This window comes from Osmerus mordax, chromosome 4, assembly GCF_038355195.1.
Source record: "Osmerus mordax isolate fOsmMor3 chromosome 4, fOsmMor3.pri, whole genome shotgun sequence".
Taxonomy (NCBI): domain Eukaryota; kingdom Metazoa; phylum Chordata; class Actinopteri; order Osmeriformes; family Osmeridae; genus Osmerus; species Osmerus mordax.
The window spans coordinates 2329832-2349784 of NC_090053.1; the positions used below are offsets into that span (position 1 = coordinate 2329832).

Here is a 19953-nt window from a genome sequence, read left to right on the forward strand (position 1 = left end):
GGCCCAAGGGTACAGTACTGTATGTGTCAATTTGAAAAATACATTTTAATTTAGGTAGTTTTACAGTTATGAGATGCATTCCTGTCAACAGTGCAGTATTCTGCTTTGCAGATACGAAAAGTGCAGTCATACATACAAACAGTATGGAACAGGACATTCCTACAAAAGGCAAACACAGCCATAGTTGGATTAGAGGTTTAGGGACTTTATACAATTATTATTCAGCATGTCCACTTCACTCTACTGACTGAAGTTAAATACATACCATCATGATTAAGTACGTATTTTAAACTATCAAATTTTTGAAATACGACAAGCTTATTGTGTTTCATCATGTTGTCAACGTTGCTCCATTTGTTCCACTAGTGTCTCCTCACTGGTTTCTCTGGAGGTACATCAATAGGTGTTTAGAAATGCAGTTTAGAAATGCCCACTAGAGGCCACTCTAAGCAAAACATTAAGAATTCACAACAAGAAACAGGCAGTTAGTGAGTGTTGTCCACGAGGCTGTACAGGCAGGGCTCCTCACACCCGAGACAGAATGACTGCTTCTCATCTTTCCAGTCGTTCAAGGTGCATCGTTCAGTCAGAGATGCAGTCATCTACGTCGTCCACGTGGTCTTCCACGATCATCATCAGCGGGGCCGATTTCCCCTTCCGCCTGGTGGAGTAAAATTGTAACATTTGTTGTCATTAAGAGCAAAGCTTTCAGGTCATTAGTATACAAGATGAATCATTAAACATCGGGCATTAACACAGACAGACGGATAGACGGATCACCGCATTTCGTTGCGCAGAGCGTGGAGCTGGCTCTGCAGTTCCTCGCTGCTCTCTGCCTGCTCGTCCAGGTCTCTCTGCAGCTTCTTTTTGGCGTGTTCCAACCGCTCAATCTCCTCCTCCGCCTCATCCATCTGCCTCTTGGCCGTCTTCAGCCTCTGGGTGAGCTGCACAGGAGAGGGCGCCCAGGTGAGACAGTGAGGAGGTCGTCCCATCCAAGCCCGAATCAAGTCTCTTGGCAACACCGGTTGACCCTGGGTGTTTGCAGCCAGGTGTTGGAACACTCACCTGGTCCTTCTGAGTCTGCACAGACAGGTGCTCGTCCTCCATCTGCATCATCATCTCCTTGACCTTGCGCTCCAGTTTGCGGTTGGCCTGTTGCAGGTTACTGTTGTCTCTGATGATACGAGCAGAAGAAGGACACATCCGGTCAGGCGGGGCGCTGGCACGACCCCTGCATTACAAAACGCTCTCGACGGGGCCACACCAGAAAAGAACCCCCACGCTTACAAATCTTGTCTTCAAATGAACGCAAGTGGACACCAGGGAGGGTGAGAAGAGGACAGTATGACATGCTAACAAGCAACCCAAGGAGACAGTAAACTACTTTTACGAATCGACTTATCTCATACAACTGACACGCATTACCGTAGTTCATTACACTGCCTTATAGGTGCTTTCTGCATGTTTTTTTAAGTGTGCTGAAGACTTATATTTGTGCCGTGGCTTCACCTCTCCTCTCCCTGCAGCTTCTCTTCCAGCTCCTGGACACGGGCCACCAGCTTAGAGACCAGGCCGTCCTGGTTGGCCTTCTGGGAACCCTCCAGGTAAGAGACTCGGCCCTTCAGGTCTTTATTCTGTGGAGGCGGGAGAACACATTGCAGTCGCTATGGAAACGGGCGTGGTGGAAACAGGAAATGGTCTTGGTGGAAACAGGAAATGAATCACGTTTCTGTTGTGGCCAGCAGGTGTTAACAGCACTGTACCTGTCTCTCCAGGGTGATCTTATTACACTCCAGATCCTGTCTGGCTGCTCTCTCCTGCAGCAACTCACTCCTCATCTTCTCCAGCTGTGACAGAAAAGCAACAACCAAGTCAGGAGACAATCGAACACCCCTTTACATTGACCTTGTCAGGTTTACAACTGAGTGATGTTACGAAAAGCATTGTTCAAGTGGTGAGGTTTCCTGGACAGAGGAAATGGTGTCTGGTCTAACTTCCCCAATCAGACTGTGGGCAGAATACAGACTCTACTCTGCACTGGATGAGCTGAGGCCAATTCCTAGAGGCGGTTAGTCGACGGAGTCTGAATAGCTGCCCCGAATAGTCTGCTCGTTTTCTTTTCTATTTATGGTAGCCAAAACAATGTAATATTGTGTGGCAATTAGCAACAATCTGCTCGCATACATACTGGCCTACTTTACCAGCAAGCTGCATAGAGAACACGGACGAATCTCACAGAAGCATTCAGCATTTCACATACACATTCCGTCTGAGAAAGGGGGTTTGGGGGGGCTTTGAAGAGGGGGGGGGGGTTTGGGGGGCGGTGAAGAGGAGGGTTATGGGAGAGTGCTCTCACTAGAAACAAAAACCCTCCCTGAGTTCCACAATCTGCGTCTCAGTCAGCTGCTCTCAGCTTACGAGGGGACATGGGACTGTGGGCGGAGCTCCATGTGTTTACCAGGAAACTCACGGCTCATTCCCCGAGACTGAAGGAGACGTCTACATGGCGTGAGTGAAGAAAAAAACGTCAAATGAGAGCTAAAGATGATGCTGTTTGTGTGTGAGGGATCTAAACCAGCCTGCTCTTTGCCCTTGTCCACTCTGTTCATCAGGAGGTCTGCGCTGGTGCGTTCCTCACTCAGGTCCTCCTCCAGCTGGGAGATCCTCCCCTGGACAGGAAACACGACACACACAATCTAATGTACTGCACGGAACTCCCGCTCCTCCTATTATTGATTTGACGGAAGACTGCAATATTTGGGAACATGGTAGAAGTGACACGTTTGATGAGAAAAAGTCTGATATTTGAGTACACACACACACACTCACACACACACACACACACACACACAGGTCTGTCCACTCTGTAGTCACCTGCAACGTGACCCACCCGCTTCCCTGTGACCTTGCAAAGAGTCGACCATGTCCCCTGTCTGGTGTTTTGTCATCAGCCACGCTAACAACACTAAGGTGTCATTGAGATTCTGCAACCACTACTCTTTCTGCTACCCTTATAACATTCAGTGCATGCAGGTAGAAACAGAGGTGAAAGGTAAACACCCTGAGAAATGGAACGATTCTACAATGAACCGAATCTGAAAAATGACTGACCCCCTCAGGGTGTGTAGGAGATGTTTGTAAATGTCACATCTGTGATTAACAGACACACTGAATGACATCCATTGGAAAATATGTATTTTCCTGATCTTGGATGTATTTGGTGACTTGTAGTTGTGCACACAGTACATACCTCCAGGACTTTGACCTGTTTGGCCTGCTCGTCCTGGGCCGCTGTGCCCCTCTCCTCCACCTCCTCCACCCTCCGGCCCAACTGTCTGCTCGTCTCCTGGGCGGTGTCCCGATCCCTCCGACACCGCTTCAGGTCCTCCTCCAGGGTACACAGCTGAACACACACACACACACACACACACACACACACACACACACACACACACACACACACACACACACACACACACACACACACACACACACACACACACACACACACACACACACACACATGGGATTGTCCACATTGGCAACAAATATCTTTCATTTATCAATCCCAAGTGAATCAAATAAAACTTTGAGTTCAGTGAGACATTACTACCTCATTTTGAATTAAAAACTAATATATTTAGATAAAAAAAAATCCTGTTAGGGGCTCACAAACAGCATAAAACAAACACCTGTAGTCTCAGAAAATTACATTAAAACCAAACCAAAAATTTATAAACCATTTTACGTTGAAACAGTTTCTCTGCTAATCATAACATAGGGTGGAACGTGTACTAAAGAGGGAGAACAGCGACCACACCTCTTCCTGCAGTTTGTTGGCCGACTGTCGGGATTTCTCCAGTTCCACTCCCTTTTCCTGCAGCTGTTTCTGCAGCGCTGCCAGCTCCCTGAAGCTCGTCTCCCTGGCCTCATCGATCTGGGCCTGTAGCCTGTCTGTGGATGTCTCACACTCTACTACCAGGTCACTCATCTGACCAGACGCACATCACACAGGTAGAGAGGGGGGGGGGGAAACACAAGTATGTTTGCTGTCGGATGTCATCATCTAGATTCCACAGTTTTAACTGGAATGGAATGTAAAAGGAATGTAAAAGCAGCCATAAGGGCCGTACATCAATACTAGATCATCCAACCACACCTTCATCCTGAAAGAAATTGTTGCCCTCTGTGACTTGGCTCTGGTCCCCTCTCCACCCACCACCCATTCCACTAACCTGTTTCTGCAGCTGTTCCACACATCTGTCCTGCAGCTGCCTCTCCTCCTCCAGGCCGCTCTGCCTCCTCCTCAGGTCCTCAGTCTGCCTCTTCTCCTCCTTCAGCTTCTCCTTCGTGTCTCTGTGTTCATGGTTGAGTTGGGTAAACTCACTCTGACCATGAATGAGGATGAGGGACAGAACGTTGAACATGTGTTCAATGAGGCTGATCAATTCCCAAACCTCTATAGAAACCCATGAAGATGAATTGAGGCCTGCTTAATTGGGATGGACAGTGAATACTTATATGAAATGTAGGGAAGAGAGAGAGAGGACTGTATGCCCCACATCCCTGGTCTTACCTGGATATACTCGAGCCGTACGACCAGGGCGTGGTTAGCCTGACACAGCTCTTCCTCTTTTTCTCTCACTTGCATCAACGTTTCCTCAACGTGCTGTTTCTCCTTCTGCGGAAGGACAACAAAAGAGCCCCCTCTATTTAGAAGCACCCGTCTTGTAACATTGAACAACATTTTCACATGCCAAGCCTTCTACCATGGCCTCCATCCCCCCCCATCTCACCCTCAGCTGGTTGGACCTTTCCTCCAGCTGGTTCTCCAGGGCTCTGGACTCCTGGATCATGTGATTGAGGTGGTCCACCTCCCTCTCCAGGTCCTGTACCTGTCCTCTCAGCTGCTCCCTCTCCTGGGTCATCTCCATCACCTGCTCTTGGGCTGCTCCGCTCTCCTCCACCACCCGAGCCTTCTCCCGGCCCAGCAGGCAGTTACTCTGATAAGGAGAGGCTAAATTAGCCTCTTAGCTCATTATGGAAGTGAGATGTCTGTCCGGCTACGGTTACCTCTTTGACTTTCTCCACCAGCAGGCGGAGCTCCTGGAACTCTTTCTCATACTCCGCCCTCAGAGAAACCATGTCCTTGTCATGTGTTTCCACCTCCTCCTTCAGAGCCCCCTTGAGGGCGGTCAGCTCCCTCTCCCTCCAGCGTAGCACCTCCTCCTGCTCCTCCTGCTCCTGCAGGACCTCCTGGAACTCCAAACGCAGCTGTGCCATGTCCTACCAAAGAGCAGCGTTCAAAGAAATAACAAACTCAGGTCGATCAGTGACAAAAATGGACTCCGAACACACTGCGAACGGTTCACACGCGTGTTTTGATGAGTAAACCTGTTTAACCTTCAGAAGAACTTCGTCTTCGATCCTGTCAGCCTCGGACTTCTTGGCTTGGTCCAGCTCGTCGTGCATCTCAGACAGCTGCTGCTGCAGGTCTTTCATCTCCATCCTGGACTTATCTCTCTCTGCCTTCAACTGCACAAGCCTGGCAGACACACATACACACAAGGGGATATCCTTCAGCAGATGGACCCCAAAAAGTGCCAGCCTGTAATAACTGAGTGTGTTTTACTCCAGAACAGAAGTGGGTTAAGGTCCTGTACTCACTCATGTTTGGTTGTCTGAAGTTCTGTCTCCATTTCAGCCAGTCGGTCCCTGAGTTTCGACAGCTCATGCTGCCTCGTCTCCAGTTCCTCCTGCAAGCCCTTCACGTTCTCCTTGGCCTTCATACACGCGTCTGCTAGACTCTTCTCATTCTGCATCGCATACGTAGACATAAAATGGTGTTATTTTTAGTGACGGAGCCCTCTCCCAGGAGGAGCCACTCTCCAGGATGTGTACATTTAGTCATTTAGCAGACACTCTTATCCAAAGCGACTGACAGTAAGTACAGGGACATTCCCCCCGAGGCAAGTAGGGTGAAGTGCCTTGCCCAAGGACACAACGTCATTTGACATGGCCAGGAAACGAACCAGCGACCTTCTGATTACTAGCCCGATTCCCTAACCACTCAGCCACCTGACTCCGTATCGTGTACATGTTTCTGGTTCTTTTCTCCCTAAACTGCAACGGTTTACCAGCGTTTCATCCTCCAGTTGTTTCTTCAACTCTGACACTTGTCTCTCCAGCGTTTCTCCTTTCTCCTGAAGTGCCTTGGCCTCCGCAGCAAAGTCCTACATGATACGGAACAAACAAATACCCTAGAAACAGTTTTCAGACACCCGACAGTACAGGTTGATGAGGCTCATCTCAACTCTCACTTTGTTCTCTGCCTCCACTTTCTCTGCAGTCTTCCACTTCAGCTGGTCGATTCTGTCAAACACCAAGTTGACCTTCTTTTGAGTGGTGGAATCATTGTCAGTAGTCCTGAAACACATTTACAGTTAGTCATTTAGCAGACGCTCTTATCCAGAGCGACTTACAGTAAGTACAGGGACATTCCCCCGAGGCAAGTAGGGTGAAGTGCCTTGCCCAAGGACACAACGTCAGTTGGCATGACCGGGAATCGAACTGGCAATCTTCGGATTACTAGCCTGATTCCCTCACCGCTCAGCCACCTGACTCCCAACCATCTGTAGATTAAAGGGCATCATCGAGATATCGAGTATTATTGGTAGAATTATATGTAATTTAAATTCAATGCAATGCAATGATGCATCCCCTTGTGATTTTATGTTGGTTTAATATATTGGGTTTATGGAAGCTGTGGAAGTAAGTTCTTGCTCTGCTGTCCTGGGCTGTATAAAGTGAGATCGCACAGTGAGATCATACAGCTAAAACATCAATTCCTTATCAGACTAATGGATGAAAACTAGCGTCAAGTCACGTGGAAAAAGGTGAACGTTTTCGGATCCCCGGGTGAACTGAATATGAAACAAATGACGATTGGTTTACGTTTATTTCCAGTACTTACCCATCCTTGAGGTATGTGTACAGTATCTGTTTGGTGGTTTCTGCGTTCGGTTGTGGAAGGAGCTCCTGCCACCCTTTCAGCAGATCCGGAGTAACCTGATGAGTGCACAGCAGAGTGTTTACCAAGTACCCAGCTGTGTGTTCCACTGACTGTTTTACCTGCGTGTCTCTCTCCTCAGTGGAGTCATCAGTGGTGTTGGTGGAGGTGGAGGTTTCGGCCCCTCGGTACAGCACTTTAACTGCTCTGGGAGAAGGTTGCTCCTTGTCTTCCTGTCCTCTGAAAAGCAGCGTGGTGGACTTGCTGTCTCCTCTTCTGTGAGCCAGCATGGGCACCTCTCCAGTAAAGAACCTAGCCCTGGGAGACCCGGGGACACTGGATCCCCCTGGGGTCTCCCCCCTGACGGCACACAGGCTGGAGGGGTTGGACGGCTGGCTGCTGTCCACACTGCGCGATCTCCTCTGGTCCTCTGGGTCGATCCTGCCCCTGCGACCACAGCGGCCCCTCCTCTGTGGCCTGTCAAACTGGTCTATCAACCTCCCCACTGAGGGGACGGGCTCAGGCTCCAGAGAGCTGGGGGACATCCGGGTGGCCTCGGCCTGGTCTCTGGGAGCCCTGCCCGGGGTAAAAGCCTGGCTCTGGGGCTGGTTCTGGGGCTGGTTCTGGGGCTGGCTCTGGGGCTGGCTCTGGGGCTGGCTCTGGGGCTGGCTCTGGGGCTGGCTCTGGGGCTGGCTCTGGGGATGGCTCTGGGGATGGCTCTGGGGATGGCTCTGGGGATGGCTCTGGGGATGGCTCTGGGGCTGGCTCTGGGGATGGCTCTGGGGCTGGCTATCGGCTTCCACTGAGCCCTCAGCTGGTAGGGGGATCCTGGCTTTGGGCATCCTTGCCTGGGCATCTCTAAACTTGGGGATCATGTGTGAATGTCCCATATGAGTGGGAGATGGAGCTCGGAAGCTGTTATCAGGGTCGTACGGGCGGAGTAACTCTGGATACCTCTGATAATGAAACACAGTCGGGGATCTTGGGAACTCTCCCTGAGAGCCATACTGACCCTGTTTAAGAGCTGATCTTCTATCCCATGAAGGACTGCCCAGTGGGGACCCCCTTACCATGGCAAGGCCGTTCTCAGACTGGAGGCCTACGACAGAAACATCCCTGAGACACTCCTGGCTGCCAGAGCAACAGGGATCTTTGGCACCGTTGTTCACAACCACATATGGATGACCTTTTATTCCTTGGACTTGGACTCTGACCCCAAACTGGCCTGCGCTGTCACTCTGAAGACTGCCTCGAGGGCTGTGCTGCTTGTAGGGGGACTCCATCAGTGTGCGCAGGGGGTGGGGGGGGACTCCAAGGAAACCCCTGAGCTCCCTAAACTCACAGCTGGTCAAAAAACACATGCATTTCTTAGACATGATGTTAGCATTGTAGACAAGACATTTTAAAGCAAAAGATCTATGCACGTGGTTTCGAGTAGTTTTATTTTCAGCCGGTTGAAGTGGCTCATTAGAGTATGGGCTATTAGACAACAATGTTGTGGCAAGAGTACCTCACACGCAGCTACACAACAATACAATAGTAAAAGAATACAGACACAGTACATTGATGTTATTGTTCTGTGAAAACAGGTCACTCTGTGTGCAATCACAGAGTACGATTGTACAGCGAAATTGAGTCAACTGCATGACGACTTGACACTGACAGTGTTTCTCCTAAAGACTGTCGTCATAGTTTATTCGACGGTACTTGACCGAAGTGATTGTCAAGCAAGTAGTTAGTAGTTGTGAAAAACATCATCAGCAGACGCCATCGTATCTGTTTAATTATATTAAAAACGAGATTTTGAAAATTTTCGAAAATTATTATTAGATTATGCAAAACTTTATAGATAAATGTCATAGGTTTAGGTAGCCTAAATGAGCATACCATCGTAGCCTAAACAATGGTAGACACATCTCTTTATTTACCGTAATTGCAAAACGACGCTGATCCATTTAGTAAAAATGTCGATTAACCTCATACAGCAAAAATTAACTTTCGACCATCTAGCTCTGTACTTTATTATAACTTGACAGTGTTCAGTGATAATTGACTTACCAGTTTGCGTAGCTTCAGACTGAAAAGAGACGCGCTCCTCCTTGCGCGAGAGTTGTCTGACGTTATCTGAAGTTCTCTCTCTCTCTCTCTCTCTCTCTCTCTCTCTCTCTCTCTCTCTCTCTCTCTCTCTCTCTCTCTCTCTCTCTCTCTCTCTCTCTCTCTCTCTCTCTCTCCCTGTCTCTCCCTCCCTCTCTCTGTCTCTCTGTCTCTCTCCCCCTGTCTCTGTGAAAGCTAGTTGGCACTGCCTCATTGGTGAGCAACACAGTAATTTATCGACAGAAATTCGTGGAATGTGTGTTTGAGGGAAACTTTAAGGAGTTGGTTGTCAGGAAAAATGAACACTTCATGTAACATATCCTTCCAAACATGTACAGTTTTTTATTTTCAGCCGCATAATTTTAAACTTCAGACAATGTTGTGTTAGAAATCGGAGATTAGTTAATCTATATCGCTATCACCTACAGTTCTGGTCAAAGTAAAATAATTATAATCTGTTAAAATGTTTAGAAAATATGACAAAACATCATCTTGTGTAAAATTGAAACCGACAATGTAATAATTACTTCTCAATACATGTATAAAAGATGAACTATTGAAAAAAATCAATTAAATCTAGAAAGATAATACATGCAACAAACAATACACATGTGAAGAGTAATACTTAGAGGGAATCGGGGAGATTACATATTGCTCTGTTCTATCCATCACTGTGGCCTTTAAGAAAATACCATTCACCAACATGACTGACATGACACGACCTAGTGGTCATGGCAACATGGATAGCATAGCAACTAGGATGCAACGAACAGAACAAATGAAGAGAGGTCTGTTCATTCACAGAATGGTCAAACTCACACATACATCTGGACTCACACTCAACAAGATACACTCACACATTTAAAAATATCTGTCCTCCGCGGTTGACATATTCAGTGCACAAAGATAAATTGTGTAGTATGATTCTGGGTCTAGCTTAAACCAGGATAGTTAACCCCACAACAAGGACAACAGTGGCTTTATCCAAAGACTTAATTGCTTTTTGATGTCAAACAGAAAGATCATTGATAATTAAATGTTTAAAAAAAAAAGAAACCGGTAGTACAAAACATTTTCAGATTACAATGCATTTGTCAATTACAAGTAAATTCAGGCACGAGTCCATTTAGAGAGTTGTGAAGACAGCAACACCATCCGGAGTGGCTGAACAGGTCCACCGTCTCAGGATTCTCATCAACTCAACATCTGCTGATGGGTTACAAGATTGTTTTAATTGGTTGGTCGAAATTCAGCACAGGGTAGATCACCGCCGGATTTTCATTAACATAAAAAACAATGAGTGAATGATGGTTAATCACATTTACATTTAGTCATTTATCAGACGCTCTTATCCAGAGCGACTTACAGTAAGTACAGGGACATTCCCCCGAGGCAAGTAGGGTGAAGTGCCTTGCCCAAGGACACAACGTCAGTTGGCTTGACCAGGAATCGAACTGGCAACCTTCGGATTACTAGCCCGACTCCCTCACCGCTCAGCCAACTGACTCACCAGAGAAACCTGACTAATTAACTGGCAGCCTCTAATATGTGTCACAAATAACCATCTATGAGAGTGGATGTAATGTACCTGACAGGGGCTCAGAGATGGCCCATAGGGTTAGCTGTGTCTGTCAGACTTGGGTGGAGTGATGGGTGTAGCGGCTTGGGTGGAGTGATGGGTGTAGCGGCTGGCCGTCTGTCAACACCCCGGACAGCTTCTCCTCTTCACGTGTCCTGAGACAGGCGGTCTTTGGGTTCAAGTTTCTCTCTGTAGGTTTCAAAAGACATCCAAGTCAGTGCCGATCCACATGAAGCAGATGACCAATAACATGTGGTATCTAATTAATATTCCCCCCTTGCAATCATCATCATTATCTTCATTGAAGTACTCTAGCTAGAGATTCCCTGTTCTCACACTCACTCACACATTCCAAAATGTATGTGACTACTATAGATACACATTTTTAGGATCTATTCTATATTTCTTCACCCACTACCTCTTTTGTTTCTGTCTATGTCTTTCTATCACTCTCTCTGCCCTTCTCTCTCTCTCTCTCTCTCTCTCTCTCTCTCTCTCTCTCTCTCTCTCTCTCTCTCTCTCACTCTCTCTCTCTCTCTCTCTCTCTCCATCTCTCCATCTCTGTCTCCCTCTCCCCATCTCTCTCTCTCGCTCTCTCGCTCGTGTGACCTTACTCATAGAGGAAGAGGGCCCGCCCACACCGAGCGTCTCCCTCTGATGCAGAAGTCGAAGTAGTAAGAGGCAATATGACCCCCTCCCTGCTCGACCCGGCCCCCACCCCCACCCACACCCCTGCCCCCGCCCCCCGTGGTGAAGCACTGACCTCGGACTTGTTGTTCTAGACTGAGTATGACAGCCACAGCCTGGTGCAGCACCAGAAGCTTGGTCTGGGGCTTCTCGTTCTTCAGGTGCAGCTGGCACATGTGGCCCAGCTCCTTGAAGGCCTCGTTGATGTCCCGCACGCGCAGACGCTCCCGGGCGTTGTTGGCCATCCTCCTCTCCCTCTCCCGCTCGGCCTTCTGCTCCGGACTGAGGTCCTCGTCCTCATGGATGCTGCTGCATCCAGGGGGCACAAGGAGAGAAAAATGTTTACTTCTTCGTCTTCACCAGTTGCATGTCTCTAAACTGTGCCCTGGCCTGAGTTGCAAGCTTTTATAATTTGGATTTATGCGCCCTCTGGTGGTCGGTTTCCGCACAAACTGTAGATTCATGCGTGCTGGAGTCAATGCAGATTGCCGCATCCCTCTTATTCGCAAAAACAAAAAGTCCTAATCATGCAGGTTTCATGAAAGGAGGCGACTGCCTGGACTCGTCACCTGGTGCTGTCTCCTGGTGTCTTAGTATCCCGTGTGTCACTCTCCTCGTCGGAACGCTGGCTGGCTGAGCTGTGGCTCTGACAAGTCTGCATGTCGTCTCCATCGAGACCCTCCAACTTCAGATCCAGCTGGCTGAACAATGCTGGAAGAAATGTTGTACAGACACAACGTTTATTTAAGAGGATCTTGCTGTGGGTGTTGTGAATATGTCAAGAGAAGTATGGCAGGTACAGAGGAGAGGGTTTGTAACTCACCTCTACTTTCTTCCTGCATGTGTATGGTCTGTTGGGATGTTCGTCGCACACTGTTATAGGGGTGGCCATTGTGATTGCGGTTGTGCAATGCGGAGGGGTTGTTGTTGAGATTGACCCCTTCTGTCTGCAAAATACACAAATAAATCTTTACAAAAAAAAAACGTTTTATGCACATCTGTACTACTCCAGTATCTTTCTGTCCTCTGAGAAGCCAGCTATATTACACTGTAAATGAAAGCTCTATAAATCTGAATGACAAACAGGTCACAAAAACCAACATCTGCCCACTCATTTGTTATATATCCCTGAGTAAATCTGTCACACACAAAATGAATTTAATCCGAAAATATACTTAATCCTTTGCTAAAAACTCCCCTAACTCTTTCAGGAAAGTGAAAATATTATGTGCACACAATTCCATTCCAGATAAAATAACCACGCATATGCTTCCACACCCTTACATGCCCAGACAGACAGACAGACACACACACACAGACACACACACACTTGGAAACAATCATGTGTTTTCACCATGGCAGGTGTGTGATTGGTGCCGTGGGGTCCTGGGGCAGAGCTCAGGCCAGGGTGAGTTGGGTTCATCAGGCTGTGGATGTCGCTGGTCAGGCTGGGGACAGGCCCCACAGCATGACTGCGCAGGACATGGATCACGTCATCCAGTCTGTCCAGACGATCCTCCAGCTGAGACTAAAGACAGGAAGTTGGATCAGAGACTGTTGTGTGAAGTACCACAGCGATACAGCAGATGTCACGGAAATATAATCCTTTATTAATTTCATATGACTTTATCATACAACCATGTGCTTACCATGGATATGAGACAAGACTCATAATTAGGGGAGACAGGGGCGTGAGTTGATGTGCGGGGCCAGAGGTTAGTACCTAGGAGAGACACAGACCGAGGAGAGTGAGCTGTCAAACTTTAAAAAACAAAACAAAAAAGAAATAGTCTACTACTATAAAAATGTAGCTTCAGCGAAACAGCTTTAGTTTGTGATGTTATTCTAGGGTCGTACCTTGGGGTGCAGCAGAGCTTGTGAGAGGGGATGGAGACCTGGCAGGGGTGGAGGAACTGGACGGAAGGCTACTGCTCGTGTGGTCAGGGGAGTAAATCTACCAGCAGACGGAGGGGGAGGGGGGGAGAGATGGAGCACCGTGAGGACCAACTCGTGGATCATTTTAAAGGCACAACTTGTCATTTCTCTGTAGGGCTTTACAGCCCCTGCCGTGGTCTTTGGAGAAGGCTCGTAACCCGAAGTGACTCATCAATCCTGGTCTTTTTTTACAAGTCAGCAGCTCATAAAGAGCCCAGCAATGCGAGTACGGCTCAGGCTCCATACAAGACACTTTGTTACCAGGGTAAAAAAAACAATTTCTCTATTTTTTCATTAGAGCCTGACAAAAAAATAAGAGGGTTGCGTTTTATGTCTCGGTTTGGGTTTTATGAACAGGACAAAGCAAACCAGAGACAGAGCAAACTCAAAACAGCACAATATTGTACAATTTACCCTCATAGAAACCCCGTAGTTGATACTTACAGAAGCCAGAGCTTTCCCCAGGGCATCCCCAGTCTGCGTCCTGTCAGTGGGATGGTCACGGTTACCATGGTTACCTGGCCCACAAGAAGACTGGCGTTTAAAAGTTGCGTACAGATAAATGTAAACCAAGCAAACAATATATAGATCGAAGCCGCTCTGGTCTAGATCGACGGCAGCCACACTGCGCGTCTCACCTGTGGAGCTGTCTGGGCTGCTGGCGGCTTGAGGGTGAGAGGTCGTGTTGCCGCCCCGGTGGAACGTAGACATGGGAGGAAGACCTCGGCTTATGTCAGCGGGGGAGACTGAGTGTGGAGAATAGTCCTGGGGAACACAGACAATCAGTGAGGCCGGGTTTAAACCAGAAGTGAATCCTGCCCTGGACACAGGCCCAGCCAATCAGGTCTGAGGCCCAGCCAGTCAGGTCTGAGGCCCAGCCAATCAGGTCCGAGACCCAGCCAGGCAGATCTTAGGCCCAGCCAATCAGGTCCGAGATCCAGCCAGGCAGATCTTAGGCCCTCTCTGTCAGGTCTTACCGGGTGACTGTTGGATGGCAGGTTGTTGTAGTTCCCTGAGTGGGATTGGTGGGTAGAGCGGCCTCCATATCCCAGCTGGCTCAGTTCACCGGTGGAACCCCACATGTCCGTGGATCCGTTTGTACCTTCTGAAATCAGAAAGAAATTACATTCACTGTCACTGAAAATTACATTTTTAAGTGTTTGAATGTAATTTGTGTGTTTTAATTTAATTGATTACAAGCATTTTTGTGGTGACTGATATAATAGCAAGTACCACAGAACCAATACATCATGCATGGTGTGAACTTTTACTTACCATAGAATGTGCTGCCAAACATATTGCTGGGGGCCGTGGAGGATGGGTGCGTAGACGGGTTCTGGTTGATGTCATCATAAACCTGAAGATCAGAAGATAAACAGAAGATAACGGAGTCAGATGGCTGAGCGGTGAGGGAGTCGGGCTAGTAATCAGAAGGTTGCCAGTTCGATTCCCAGCCGTGCCAAATGACGTTGTGTCCTTGGGCAAGGCACTTCACCCTACCTGCCTCGGGGGGAATGTCCCTGTACTTACTGTAAGTCGCTCTGGATAAGAGCGTCTGCTAAATGACTAAATGTAAATGTAAACACACAGCAGCATTAAGTGCTGATGAGTCAAATCTATGACACTGGGTTGAACAGGTTTAATACACAAAACAGTGATTTCTATTAATTACTTTAGGAGAAAAAACTGACATAAAGATAATTTCAATATCATAGATGAGAGATTACATGTTCAAATGAAAGCAACGCAGCAAGCTGATGTACACTTAGAACTATTGTGATAATCTATAATCCTAAAATCCATGTGGCTTCTCATCCGGATTTAGGAAGCATTCACCAGGAGAAATCCCTCCCCTAATCATTCTCAGGTCCTGCTCGATTCAAAAGCTTGAACTTGTATTTCATTTTAAAATTTAAAAATAATACTGGATAAGATGTCCTCCGCACAATTTGCCACATTTTAAAGGTGCATTATTGTCATGAATGTGTTCCACCATTAAGGGCTCTCCAGGGTGGGATTAGTAATGTTGTAATAAATATCTTAATCAGTTATAGATACCCCCCCCCCTTAAAAAAATAAGCTTAATACAGTAGCATACATTTCACTGTACTCATAGGCACGATCTGACAACACAAGCCAAATCCCTTGTATCATGTTTGTTGTTTTAAAACCTTTTAGACAAGCCATTCCCAACCTTTTCCACCTTGCGGCCCACTTGCATAGCTCAACTTTGTTTGCGGCTGCAAAAAAACACATCCGTTCACTTAGTTCACGTTTATCATAGGCTACTTTCACAGCAAGATTATTTTAGCGATCAAAGACGACCAAGTGTCCATCAGCGCCACAGTAAGCACACGTTGTATACAGAGGTAACCTGCGTAACTACCACGGCCAGGCCAGGTCTCGAACTTCCGTTAGTTAAAGCGGAAATGTCAGTTTCGTCCAACGTTCATTGGTTTAGCAGCCCACCTGTATTACCCTTGCGGACCACTAGTGTTCAAACCTTTCAAACCTTTTTTAAACCTTTACAAGACAAATTTAACCCTTTTCTCAATTTGAAACTTTTAGAAAAAATAATTGAACTTTTTTGGTAAAATATTTTTTCGAAACCATTTTGAAACGTTTTAGAAAATATGTTTTATTTTAATTTTAAACCTTTCAAAACTTTTTTTCGAACCTTTTTCTCTAAAATATTTTTGCTAAAATTAAAGTAACGTATCTGTCTTGAAAATGTAAGAACAAGTACAGATATTTTGTAAAAAAAAACTTAAGGAGTGAAAGTAAAAATACTAATAAATAAAGAGTGAAGTAAAGTACCGATACCAGAAAAATCAAATTAAGTTTATTTGTACTTCGTTACTTCCCATCTCTGCTCACAAACACACACTGGCACACACACACAAACACACACTGGCACACACACACAAACACACACTGGCACACACACACAAACACACACTGGCACACACACACAAACACACACATGCAGAGCGTGACCCTGTCTGGCATGAGTCCCATGGTGATTGTGGGCCAGGCAAACCAGAGGAGCCCCTGCAGACATGAGGGCAGTCTGAGCTTCCACAAGCAGCATATGGTGGTGGATAAAGCCAATTGTCCTCCTTACCATGAGCAAGGAGGCGACCCGTTAATAACGCTCACACCCCCAGTCCAGCACGCCCTCGCTGGCCCCCAATGGAGTGAGCCCCCATCTCCATCTCTTTTATCACAGCATTGATTTAGGAACCATCAATCACACTGGCACAAATGATAAAGGGCTGTTCTTTCAAAGGAGGCAGCTTATGTTTTTTTTTTGCTGCCATACCCAAAACTTTTGCTTCACCTATATAAAGTTTGCATGTCTAAGAACATAAAAAAAAACATTTTAATAGATTGTAAAGCGGGACAAACTATCACCCTTACTGTTCAAAATGCACATGCATTAATATACTGAGGAAACATAGCTGAATTGAATCCTTGTATGTACCTATGGCGCTGTCACGTGGTTCCACCATGACGAACTACGGCCGGATGAAACTATTTTAGTTTCTCTATGATCCGTGATGTCTGGATATGGTTACACTGACAAAGATCAAAGCTGCCTTTGATAACTGTCCTAATCTGGCATAGGGACTGCTGCACATTGCAAGGTTAAATCCAACAGAAATAGCAGCAATCTGTTTTATGTCAAGATCTGTTTGACAAGCTGATTTAACTAGCAGGCTCTTAGGTCTGTCTGATCAGAGGACCTTGAATATGCCGCCAGGATTGGTACACTTGCACTGACCACCATCCCATCCCATGAACATGACCGTTCACAGAAAGCTTTGTTGGTGTCTGGTAAAACCACTAAATATCCACTAATTTACATAGATCATTTCATACATAAAATATATAAACTAAACGTACTTCATCACTTTTCCAAAATGTATCTGCTTTCAAATAGATATTACTTTTAGATGGTGACAATGCGGATAAAGAGATATGTTTTATAAAAACTGAAGTGAATTTAAAAAAATCTAGCAAATAACATGTAGAACAGAAAACCTTCTGTACCAGAGCACAGTCAGGTAAAGGTGTCCCAGCATACCTGCAAGCCCTCCTTTGACACCATCGCACCAAATCACACAAAAACAAAGACCCTATCTACAGACAAAATAGAAATATACTCACTGATTTCACATTGCAGCCATACATCAGTGAGTTGTTTCCTGTCCCAGAGGCAGGATAAGCACAATACATGACTCCGGCTAGTTCAGTACAAGATTCCAGTGTCACAGTGCAGTCCACAGCTCCTCGCTCTGCTGATGAGCTCTTAGTTCACATCCACTCAGTCCCTACCCTGCTCTCTTCATGCAGTGAACTCACACAGACTTTATGCAAATGAGGGCTAGACCATTGCAGGGAGCAGAGGGGGTGGCTGAGCGGAGACCAGGGCAGTATGTGCTTGACTTGTACTGTGTCACGGTGTAACTACTGACGTGTTCCATTCACAGCAAATTTCAAATAGTTTATTTAACACCAGCAGTGTTCATTTCACACCTTGAGTGTTTATACAAGTCCACTCTCATCATCATTACGCTGCTGGTGTTTCAAACACTTTGAAATCTGATGTTCTGCAGTACATATAGTATATCATAGCTTTTGGCAAACACTGTAATAGTAGTGTCAGAATATATACAATTGTGTGTCTGTAAATGTAATCCCCTTCAAACAATTGAGTGAGACATGTTTTTTAAAGGTTTACATGGGGGAATACAAAAATGTCTTTATATGTGATCACAATGAAAGCATACAGCTGAATATCATCACACTGCCAAGAACACAACGCACACTAATTGAAGTAAGCCTGGTGTTGAAGCACAAGGACGACAAGGTTACCTTCCATTAGCAAAGTAGAAAATTCCTGTAAACACCACCTACTTCTCAGCTGACCCACATTTTCAAATTAAACCTAGTCTTAGTACTCAGCACGTGTGGCGTGGCAAGTTCCTCCTTTGGCTGGAGTAAGGTTATTTATAAATCAGCCTGTCTGGGTGCTGCTTTGACTGAATGCACACACAGAAGAGGTTTTCCTGTGAGCTATAATCCTCTTGGCTCTTAATGCGTGTTGGCCTGGGCTACCAGTCTCAGTGACCTACTGTACAAAGATATGCAACTGTTTTAAAATGTCTGGCCTCCACTCTAACCTTGATTTGACTCTCCATCAGAGCTTTTATCTGAGATAAAGTATGAACTGCGTATCTTAAATAGATTCTATGTCATGTTTAGCAAAAAACGAATACATTTAACAGTGAGCATTTAGAATAATCTGGGGAAAAAAACTAATTTTAAAGGATCAAGAAGGATCTCCTCCCTGGAGATCCCGACGCGACAAGTTTCCCTAGACATTGTGACACTTCACAAAAATCCAATCAAAGAATCCTCACTGAGCCAATAGTGTTGTCCCCTTATCAACACTTTCTGTCCAACTATTGGCGCTTGTAGTTTGGAACACAGTCATAGGAGGTTTAGTTTAATAAGGATAAGATCCAGCCACACTACGGAGCCAGGACACACATTGTTCTTTCTAATAAATACATTTAATAATGATAGTGAGAAGAGTTGCTGGGCACTGTTTGGGGTTCACAAATAAGATTCAAATTCATAAGTGTGGGTCAAAATGTGCGTTCACCACAGAATGTAATGAATATTAAAATGAGTTCCTTACAAACAGTGAAAATAATTGACTGACAAACACGAGCCATGCCCTGTTATAATAGTTGTATTTATGCAAATGTATTTGATAAGGGTTTTCTATATGTTTAAGGAGCCTCTGCCACACAAGGATAATCATGTCTGGGTAGAAAATGTAAACAATTTACACATTTGTTAAAAAAGGAAAACTGGAAAGCTCCGGCAGAAAGGGTGAGTGGTCATCCCTCCCAATACACATCCAGTCAAGGTAAGCCAGTTTGTACTGGTTCTTCAAAAGTAATGCTGCAATCCCTACTCTTGAGCATCAGCGATCAACAATTCTAACCTCCAGGAAACTGGGTCAGGAGGTCCACACACACCTCCCTCCTATTAGCGTCATTATCTGAGGATCTTAAGACGAGATGACTGAGGTAGAGCTCACTGTAGGGTAGCCTTTACTCATGACAGAGGTAAGGTATTTTTATAAGGAGGTCACATATAGCTCAGACAGTTTTCTTGGGTGAGGATGGGAAAGATCTCCAACCACTCATGCAGACATACACTCATAAAGGCTTCACAAACATGAACCCGAGGGAAAATGCACACAGTCACCTCACTCTGAACTTTGCATCAATCTTAGTTAATTACAGCCTTGTCAGGAGGGCCATTATTCAAACAGGTAATGCAAATGTTAATGAGTTCATATTAGCATATCTATATTTTTCCTTTGTTGAAATGTCATTGATTATGACACTCTACAATGATGAATGTCACTTCTGATGCACTCTGATAAGTGACTGGTCATTAGAAGGAAAAGAGCAACTGGAGAGAAGGGAAAATAAGGAATTAAGCAAGGCTGTAAAAAGGCAAAATTTGAGAGAAATATGTTACATGTCTCTGACTGCAGGGCTATCCGTGTTGCACTGTGTGGTTCAGTTACACCAATTAACTGTGAAGGTATAGACCCTTGTGACAT

At 46.0% G+C, this 19953-nt stretch overlaps 2 protein-coding genes across 6 annotated transcripts; both read right to left on the reverse strand.

Annotated features, from left to right (window-relative positions):
- Positions 1 to 26: 26 nt before the first annotated feature.
- On the reverse strand, positions 27 to 9117 carry LOC136941479 (cingulin-like protein 1). Of its 5 annotated transcripts, none has more exons than XR_010876532.1 (19): positions 9068 to 9117; positions 6974 to 8353; positions 6321 to 6426; positions 6138 to 6233; positions 5668 to 5816; positions 5404 to 5545; positions 5074 to 5286; positions 4797 to 5003; positions 4577 to 4681; positions 4236 to 4388; positions 3821 to 3991; positions 3251 to 3403; positions 2580 to 2669; positions 1764 to 1847; positions 1510 to 1634; positions 1066 to 1174; positions 781 to 944; positions 532 to 661; positions 27 to 385 (listed from the first exon to the last, which is right to left on the reverse strand). XR_010876532.1 is itself a non-coding variant. In XM_067233973.1 (19 exons), exons 2-19 carry the CDS (start codon positions 8290 to 8292, stop codon positions 583 to 585), a joined length of 3402 nt encoding a protein of 1133 aa, XP_067090074.1. In that variant the 5' UTR covers positions 8293 to 8353; positions 9068 to 9117; the 3' UTR covers positions 27 to 582. The 5 variants fall into 5 exon arrangements, 2 of the variants coding, with proteins under 2 accessions (XP_067090074.1, XP_067090073.1); XM_067233973.1 differs by having other exon boundaries at positions 27 to 661; positions 6974 to 7068; positions 7132 to 8353; XM_067233972.1 differs by having other exon boundaries at positions 27 to 661.
- Positions 9118 to 10214: 1097 nt separating this feature from the next.
- On the reverse strand, positions 10215 to 17543 carry LOC136942434 (transcription factor 12-like). Its single transcript, XM_067235339.1, has 13 exons — positions 17475 to 17543; positions 14580 to 14661; positions 14282 to 14409; positions 13943 to 14069; positions 13749 to 13822; positions 13227 to 13323; positions 13019 to 13092; positions 12724 to 12897; positions 12193 to 12316; positions 11939 to 12080; positions 11446 to 11678; positions 10692 to 10871; positions 10215 to 10309 (listed from the first exon to the last, which is right to left on the reverse strand). Exons 1-12 carry the CDS (start codon positions 17541 to 17543, stop codon positions 10735 to 10737), a joined length of 1461 nt encoding a protein of 486 aa, XP_067091440.1. The 3' UTR covers positions 10215 to 10309; positions 10692 to 10734.
- Between the last annotated feature and the right edge of the window lie 2410 nt (positions 17544 to 19953).

Excerpts from the sequence above, each read along its gene's own strand:
- LOC136941479 (XM_067233972.1), bottom strand. The coding sequence starts at position 8,292 with ATGGAGTCCCCCTACAAGCAGCACAGCCCTCGAGGCAGTCTTCAGAGT. Across the intron at positions 5,004-5,073 it reads TGGTGGAGAAAGTCAAAGAG|AGTAACTGCCTGCTGGGCCG; the intron begins GTAACCGTAGCC and ends TCTCCTTATCAG. Across the intron at positions 4,682-4,796 it reads AAAGGTCCAACCAGCTGAGG|AAGGAGAAACAGCACGTTGA; the intron begins GTGAGATGGGGG and ends GTCCTTCCGCAG.
- LOC136942434 (XM_067235339.1), bottom strand. The coding sequence starts at position 17,543 with ATGTATTGTGCTTATCCTGCCTCTGGGACAGGAAACAACTCACTGATG. Across the intron at positions 14,070-14,281 it reads TGCCATCCAACAGTCACCCG|GACTATTCTCCACACTCAGT; the intron begins GTAAGACCTGAC and ends TGTGTTCCCCAG. Across the intron at positions 12,898-13,018 it reads AGTCTTGTCTCATATCCATG|TCTCAGCTGGAGGATCGTCT; the intron begins GTAAGCACATGG and ends TCCTGTCTTTAG.